Below are 9,109 nucleotides of genomic sequence, written 5' to 3'. Positions count from 1 at the left end.
ATATAAAAGTGGATAGAAGCTTGAGCTATGCAAAAGCTGAATAGAAGAAATAATGTGTTGAAATTGTAATGTAACCATCGAAATAGTACAGAAATCGTCTTGTGCTGCTCAGCATTCCATTGTGCTTCATGTGTCTGTTAATATGGCGACTTGACTGGTGGCTATGTCACTGGGTCTGAGTGGTTTGGCTGTCCCTCTACTGGACAGAGAGGAAAGAGCGCTTGGGTCTAAATCAAAGGTTGTGCTGGTTGAATAGCTTTGAGTTTCAGCAGATGGCCAGACCTACTGTAGGCTCTCCTTCAACACACTTTCATCCTGATCACTCTATAGGAAAATCAAACTTCAGAACAATAGAGTTATAGAGTTGAACATTTTTAATGAATAGAGGCTTCTTCAAAATATCAGCACGTGTTGCTTTGACAAGGCTCAGAAAAATAAACATTTGCACACAATATACTATCGTAGGTTAACATTTTAATACGCTTTAAATAAAGATATATGTACTTTCTACCAAACAGTCATTACTTTTCATACAATATCAGTTATTCATGATGTGCCAACTTTTTTCTGATTTGGATTCACACTAACCCGATAATGTTTTTCACACACACAGTTCCAAAGACCCTGATTGTGATTTCTGTGACTTAGTTTTAGTCTCTATGTGCATGATGTTCTTCTGCATTGGCCAGCAGGAGTTCAACTATTTAACATGTGACGTCTGCATTAAATTAATATTAAAAAAACAACAACGGTGTGGTTATTTACCGCTCAGTGGCCAGGATCACTAGGGACATGCCTGGACATATTTCAGGCTACGTATTGCAATCCTTAATAGTTATCAATATTTGCAATGTATGCTTCTTTCCCAATGGTGTGCATGTTTTGCAAGGCATTTTCAGATGTTACTGTAACTGTATGTTATATTTTCATCTAGTTACTGTAATAACAAATGATAATAATGTGACAAGAATGGTTCCTGCTGTTAACAAGCATCAGACTGAGTTGTTGCTCATGTTGAAACAGGGAATAAAAATTTGAATTGGCTGACAACATAGACTTCTGTTTGTTGATTCTCTTCATTGTAACACAATCATAATATATATGTAAAAAGGTGCAATGAGAAGAAGGTGTGTCCTCTCTCTCTGCCCTCTGGCCTAGTTTCTTAGAGGGCACTAATAAGTATCTATGGATCCACAGGGACCTATACTCAATCAGTCTGAGGAGCATTTACATTGCACGACTTACTCTTTATGTATGTTGAGTAATTTAATGTGGATAAACAAGGACATTTCAATTATGCAACACCAACTGCATGGTATAAATAAAGTGACATAATCTAATTATAAAAACACTGGTTGACTGGTATTTTGAACAGAAAACAACCTTTATCAATGGACCTTTGGAAAAAAACTAATATATTTCCTGCTTTATCTTGAAATTTTATTTGATTAAATTCTTAGATTTGATTATATGCTAATCTCAGTTTGCCGTAAATAACACACATTCTCTTCAAAGAGTATGTCCATTAAATGCCACTGCTCAGCATAAACACAAATTAATAGATTGCACAAGTTCAGTATCAGGGCATCATACACCTGGAGCCTTCTAGCAAATGTGATACCAGCAGAAATGACAGGACACATACTGAGGACGGCTTTGAACCGAACCATACTACCTTGAACCTGTGATGTAGCTGGGCCTCTTCTGTTATACAGATATTGTGCTTTTGGAAAATTTCACAACAAAGACACCCTAATCTACAATTATTATTCAAAAATAAAAGGAGAAAATCCAACTTGTCCACTTTTCTTTGCTGCCAAATGACAAGGTCATATCCTCATTCTTGCACTGAAATGTACTATGCATAAAGCAATAAATAGGCTTGTTTTTTTTATTGCTGAAAATGTATATTTGTTTGCACTCAGCGGACGATATTGCTCTAGATAAGAACATTTAAATATGAATATAGAATACATTATGCATACATTTGACACTAGCTAAATGCATGGGAATGAATACCAATGTATGCATGCAATTGTACACGCTTACTACTGGGAGGCGCTGCTTTAAATGTGACACATATTAACTAAAGATCGTATGATGGTGACACCGTGTTGCAAATGTTTAGTTTTTCCCCTGAAAACTCTTTTGGGAGGTCACATTACCGGAACACATGTAAACGGGCAAATACTCTCTTTATTGTTTACATTTGCACATTTGCAGCGCGTCTCTTATCGTAATCATGAATACAGTAATTTCATGGTGGTGTAGTTCATCTCAACTTCAAAAAGTCTTGGATTTTTTCCCATAATGCACTGCCGTTCGCGTCCACTTCCTCTTTCCGCCATATTGCAGAACCGGTAAGATGCCTGTTTTCACTGCCACTGTCAATCTTTAAAGTATCTTAAGCATCTGAATGTTTTATGTTCGATTTATGTGATCATCTTGAAGCTAAATTGGTTATGAATGATTTGGGATGATTATCGCTTCGATTAATGAGACGAGTTCAACACAACTGGACGACAACTGTCGCCGATCAGTCCCTCCGCTCGGCCCTGGGAATTGGTGCGTTCAAGGCGCCTGAAACGGTTAGCTTGGAAACCACAAGAGTGTCTTTTCATTTTAAACGAATGAGACGTAACACGTTCTCCGTTGAAATGCGAGTGTAACGTCTGTTGCACGAGGTCGACGCGTCGTTGAACACTATCTGGGTGTTTGGGAGAGATGCTTCGCTACTTTGTCAATGTAACGTAGTCGGCTAGGTATCGTTAGCTTCTCGGTGCTCATGAAGGACCATGCTTTGTTGGAGTCGTACCTATTCATGTGAAGAAATTCTGAGTGTACCGTCTCTGCGTAAAATTAGACTCTAATCTGAAAAATAGCCTCCGTAACTCACCGATGTTAGCCTAGTTGCTAGAAACGTTACCTGTGAGAGAAATGCTCTCGTCGTGACATGAAAAGGGTTTGACCGACTTTGCTCATTGGACTTAATGTGTATGTGCTTCACTTGTGTATTCATTTCCAATATATAAGGACGAGGTCACGTTATCGTTGCTGTCGTAATGTATGCAGTGTGATGCTCCTTTTTTTAAATTAACGTAAAATGCTCCATTTCAACGAGGTTCATAAATCCACGTTGTGAAAACACAGGTTGGGTCTCCTCTCCATAGAGTGTCCAAGCATTGCGTGATGCCACTGTAATGAAGTGGTTTGGGGGCCCTGAATCCTGTTCCCACGGTGGGATGTGGAGCGATGCACAGCTTCGTTTCTGTTAACTCTGGCTCTAATCAATTCATGGGTCCCTTTCGTCTGCAGGCATCATGGTGCGCATGAACGTTCTCGCGGATGCTCTGAAATGCATCAACAATGCTGAGAAGCGTGGGAAACGCCAGGTCCTCCTCAGGCCCTGCTCCAAGGTTATTGTGCGCTTCCTAACCGTCATGATGAAGCACGGTGAGTGACCGGTTGTTTTCTGATTTTCAATGAGGGGTATTAAACACTAGGCTAATGGTTTGGCCATGTGGCAGTGCTTTGTTCTATGCATCATATGTACTGTTGTAAAGCTGGATGCACCTGACCTTACTAAAGAGTATAGTTGGTGACTGCTCAACATCCAGCAGAATTATTTTTGCTGAATTAGTGTCCGAGACCCAAAAGCTTGATTACAGTTAATAGTATACTCACTGTTCTTTGGCATTTGTTCCTCCAGGTTACATTGGTGAGTTTGAGATCATTGACGACCACAGAGCTGGAAAAATCGTCGTCAATCTCACAGGCAGGCTGAACAAGGTAAAATGTCTTTGCTGATCCAGCTACACCACTGGGTGCAAGACAATTTCACTTAAATTCAATGTTTGAATTATCCGTCTGTGTACGGATTAACATGAATTACACTGCAAATTAAACATGTTAAAGGGTTCCCTCATGTCTGCCCTTCAAAATGACACAAGCAAGCCTCTAGATGTTTTCTGAGCAGCTACTTTAATTAAACTCATTGCTTTCAATAGAAGAGTGCCTTGTTTTTGTTTTAAAAGTGGTTAATGAAACAGGGGATTACTCAAGCTTTCACAGAAGGTGCATCTTACAGTATTCTACGTCACGTGTGAATGAGGTGTTAACCAGTGTGTTTTTGTGTCTTTCAGTGTGGAGTGATCAGTCCACGTTTTGATCTCCAGCTCAAGGATCTGGAGAAGTGGCAGAACAACCTGCTGCCATCAAGACAGTTTGGGTGAGAATTGTAGTCACTGACCTTTGTGTATATTGTTTAATATATATTGTATGACATGCACACAAAATAACCCAAACCTGAATGATGGCAGTGATGTAGTGCTGAAGCCACTGGACCTTAAGCCCCCCAGTCTCGCTCAGTTAGTGCGCTTGGTTTCCTGCTCATCTTGCCTGCTAAATGCTTTCTTTTGCTTTGTGGTCCTGTGTGTTTGCTTTGGGGAAATTAGATAATTTAGTTTTTTCTCAAGAGATTTTAAGATAGTGTTAATGATTTTGTGCTCAGAATCCCAATTTGCTCTATATTAGAATAGTTTTTTTTAATGTAAAATAACTTGGAGGGCAGGTCATGATTTATTCAAATGAAATGCCCTTATACCTATTTGTAAACGGATTAACAGTAATATTATCTTAGAACACACCAGTTGCTCGTCAACCGCTGCATTGATCCGTTAGTTTGGCATTCACACAGCTTTACATTCCCGTGCCGGTTTTCCTGTGCTTTCCCAAACGGGGGGGGGGGGGATGCGGACAGCATCTAAGTTACTGTGTAACATTACTAAACAGACCGTAAGGATGTTTGTATTTATACTGTACGTGTAGCACCATCATGCAGAAACCTGCGTCAGGTCGGATAGAAAAAACATTTTTTGGATGACGTTGGAACAACTCCATTGATAAAATGTTTGTATTTAGAACAAAATGTGTATACTCAGATTTTTGAATACTGAGGCCAGTGAATAATTTCTACGTTTAAAAAAAAAAAAAAAAAGGTGGTACCAGCTTGATCATGTCCACCCGTATACTTGTGCCTTAAACTGGCTCAAGCATCAGTTTTTACAAGAAATGTAAAAGTGTGTCTGAGATTGGAGTGATGAAAGGTGGTGTTGTGATCTTCGCATCTTTGATGTGTCGAGTCTTGGCCAATCGGCGTTAAGATGTCTGCAGCGATTTTGGGGGGGTTAGGGTTAGCTTGAATGGCAGCCCGAAACATCTACTGCTGCAGAGAAAAGGAAGCAGGAGGTAGAGGCAGAAAAGGCACATGGCTAAGCAGCGCAAACGAGTCCTTGAAGGACTTGTTCAAGCCAAAAAAAGGAAGTTGGTTCATGAATGACTTTACCATATAAATATATTTATTACTATTTTTTTATTACCGTACGTGTTTCGGCTTAATCTATGTTCTTAATCGGATCAGTCAGTCACGACGTGTATGTGGTGTGGCGACCAATCATGGTTTGCAGCATTGTGAAGTTTGTTTAATAAAATCAAACTGCTTTCACAAACGCAGACTGTCTTTTTTACAGAGCAAAAAAAACATCAAATGGCAGGGAGGAGACATTTTGTTATTTATTTTCCTTAATTTTGTTGCTGTTGTGGCACGTTACCAGCTGAAACATTGTGGTGGTCTCTTTGCTGTGTTCCAGACAAACATAGGCGTCTTGTTTCTTCTTCTGGCCGTTTTAGAAGCAACGATATAACTAGATTAAGCCATTTTTTTATTTATTTATCATGAACATAGTGACTGGTAAAATTGAAACGATATTGAGTCTGGTATGTTAATTTTAACCCATTTGCTAATTTGGATGACCGGCTACCATTACGGGGAACACATTAAATTACATCTGCAAGCAATGATGTACGGGCCCTCGCCCCTTGGAACACGTCAGGGGTTCTGGTCGGACGCCGGCTCACGCGGCCGAGAATGTGCATTTTCATGCATTGTGCTTCCTGTATCGACTATGGCACGAGACAACATGCACCAACATAATACATTTGAATTGGATCTGATAAATTCCCTTCATTAGGACTTTTAACATATAGTGTCTAGAAATGGACAAATGAACGGAAAAATCACACAACTCAAAATGGCCGACATTTTATAGGGGGGCGCTATTGAGCCGAATTGTAATTTTAAAGGATTAAAATCGTATTGTACTACTAGATTTAGGAAATGTGTGTGCTAGGTTTGGGTGTGTTTTGCGCATTTCTAGCCACCTTTGTCTTTATGGCGAAGAGTGCGTCGCCACGGCAACAGCCTTTCACGGAACACTGTTTTGATAAGTTTTAATCAGTAAGGTTTTTACATTGTACTGACCAAATTTGAAGTCTATCCGATGATTTACCTTGGGTTCGCTAGACGCATGAAGAAATTAACGGGAAAAATCACACAATCTTCAGGGTCATGAGAAATATGGAGCAGATTAATGTATGGCTGAGTTAAAGCAACTTACATTTGAATGGTGTTTTTTTGGCGCTGCTCTGTACTCTCATAGTTTAATATTTTTTTAATCTTTTGATATACGTTTTCCCTGCTAAGGCCTTGGATTCATACTGCCAGAATTTGAAATGAATTGGGTTTAATCTCTAGGAGTTAGTTATTTTACAACTCTTAAACGTGAAAATAAGCAAAAAAGGCGGATATTGAGCGATTAACTGCACTGCCCCCTCGTATTTAAATATTCTGAAAAAATATGGTACGTTAAGGGATGTGATTTAGACATATTCTTCACATTTGGTGAAGATAGGCCAAGTGATTTGGAAGTTGTGTCTTTACATATTAAGCCACACCACTTAGAAGTTCATTAGTCCATATCTTCTGAACACAATGAGATATCAACAAGCTTTTGATGACATTGAACCAATAATGATCCACAGAACGTTTTGTGGGAATCAAACTCGCACTCGTCTGTGCGAGGGCCCCAATTATAGTATAGCTGACCATCAGAAGCTTTTGTCTGTGTGGGGCTAATATAACTATTGTCACTAGCTGGTGTTTTTGTTCTGTGTGTGGGGCATCAAGACAGTAATTGTTTTCATGATGCATATTGTTACACGTTTTTGTTACATGGAAGTTTTCTGGTTCCACCCAACTAGAAAAAGCTTAATATCCAACACTCATACACTCCATATAACCAATCTACCTGGACCTAGATGACTGTCATTTACCTGTGGACAGATGCAGTCTGATATGCACTCAACACCGTTGAACTTGGAAAGCATACTACCAGTATCTACCACGTTCTGTGGGCTAATCACCCCACCAGTACATATCTTTTCTTCCAAATGGGTTTTCATAACAGTTATTGCTTGGACAAACTAAAGCTAATTATTTGCTAAATGGGTGGACAAATTGTGGCTTTCTCGTGTAATATAGATGCGTGTCTGGAGACCTTTATTTTGCTAGACTTGCCAGTTGGAGGACAAACTTTTTAAATCTTGCTGCTTTTAAAAACAAAGATGGTACATGTGTTAGTGATACTATAGTTTTCTATATGCTAACTATATAATTGTGGTCAGTGTGAAAGGTTAAGTTGTGTATCTCACACAACCTGCTGCAGAGTTGATTAGTAACGTGCAGACTTGTTTCCTCAGATACATTGTGCTGACCACCTCAGCTGGCATCATGGACCACGAAGAGGCCAGACGGAAACACACAGGAGGCAAAATCCTTGGATTCTTTTTCTAAAATGTAAAGAACTGCAAATAAAAAAAATGACAGGTGAAAGCTGGAAGTCTGATGTGCCTTTTTTATTGTACACAAAGTAAGTAAAATTTATTTGTACAGCGCCTTTCGCAGACCAGGGTCACAAGGCGCTTCATAATTACAATAAAACAATACACAGATTAAGAAGTACATACACATTTAACTTAAAAAAAGGCCAAGACAACTCAATGACGATCATAGCAGCCCCAAGGCAATTAAACAAAAGCCTTGACAAATAAAAGGGTCTTAAGTTTCTTTTTGAAGGAGTCAACAGACTCCATTGAGCGCAGGGAGAGCGGAAGATCGTTCCAAAGCCTTGGAGCAACAGCCTGGAAAGATTGGTCTCTGGTCCGGAAACGGGTGCGCGGAGCCATCAGCAGATTCTGACCCACAGACCTCAGAGCCCGAGCTGGGGTGTAAGGCTGGATCAGATCATTGATATACGGTGGAGCCTGACCATGTAAAGCTCTAAAAGTTGAAACCAGAATTTTAAAATTGATCCTAAGGGAAACTGGCAGCCAATGAAGTGCTTTGAGAATAGGGGAGATGTGTGTCCTCCTATTTGAGCGGGTCAGAATTCTCGCTGCAGCGTTTTGCACTAACTGCATACGAGACAGCTCCTTCTTGTTTAGACATAAAAATAAACTATTACAGTAGTCTAAACGTGAAGACACAAATTCATGAATGATCAGCTCCAAATCATTTTGTGACACCATTTTCCTAAGTTTGGAGATATTCCTCAGCTGGAAAAAACAATTTTTGGTCCGCTGTTTGCAGTGTTGCACTAATGACATGTCCAATATAACACCCAGGTTTCTTAGGCTCGGTTTAACAGACTGGCCCAAGTCACCTAGGTACTGGTTAATCCCTGGAATTAAGTCATCAGGGTCAATAACCAGTGTTTCTGTTTTTTCCACATTTAGGTGCAAGGTGTTAACACTTAGCGAAGAGGTGACTTTTGAAAGGAATGAAGCTTTTATCAGTTAAAAATAGTCCTTTGAATGAGACATAAATCCATGTAGAACAGTGCTCGTATGTATTTTAATTTTTTCTTAACGATTCAACTTGACACCTGGAACAGCTTTTGTCTTTGTCCTCAAGAAACATCACATAAATACAGACTAGACGGATGGAAAACAAATTCATGCATTCACATATGTTATGATATTTGGAAAGAGGCAATGAATAACTATCAGTTAAAGAATCAAACCTTTCTTCAATTTAATTCTAAACAATCATTCAAACCCCAGAGTCTTATTCAAGGTCATAAACTGTCATTTTATTGATGCCTCACAAGAGATGTGAGAAGCTTTTACATTATTTTAATACGGTAAATTAAATAAGACAAATTACCCCCCCCAACCCGATTTTGACATACCGGTAGGGACATTCAAAACTATT

At 39.4% G+C, this 9,109-nt stretch overlaps 1 protein-coding gene across 1 annotated transcript; it reads left to right on the top strand.

The window, feature by feature from the left end:
• The first annotated feature begins 2,298 nt into the window (after nt 1-2,298).
• rps15a (ribosomal protein S15a) lies at nt 2,299-7,732 on the top strand. Its single transcript, XM_034538758.1, has 5 exons — nt 2,299-2,360; nt 3,316-3,453; nt 3,710-3,789; nt 4,143-4,228; nt 7,597-7,732. The coding sequence occupies exons 2-5, from the start codon at nt 3,321-3,323 to the stop codon at nt 7,688-7,690; spliced, it is 393 nt and encodes a 130-aa protein (XP_034394649.1). The 5' UTR covers nt 2,299-2,360; nt 3,316-3,320; the 3' UTR covers nt 7,691-7,732.
• The last annotated feature ends 1,377 nt before the right edge of the window (nt 7,733-9,109 follow it).

The sequence above is a fragment of the Cyclopterus lumpus genome, chromosome 1 (assembly GCF_009769545.1).
Source record: "Cyclopterus lumpus isolate fCycLum1 chromosome 1, fCycLum1.pri, whole genome shotgun sequence".
In the NCBI taxonomy this organism is placed as follows: domain Eukaryota; kingdom Metazoa; phylum Chordata; class Actinopteri; order Perciformes; family Cyclopteridae; genus Cyclopterus; species Cyclopterus lumpus.
Note: the sequence above shows the minus strand (reverse complement) of the source record. Positions and strands in the feature narration are given on the sequence as shown.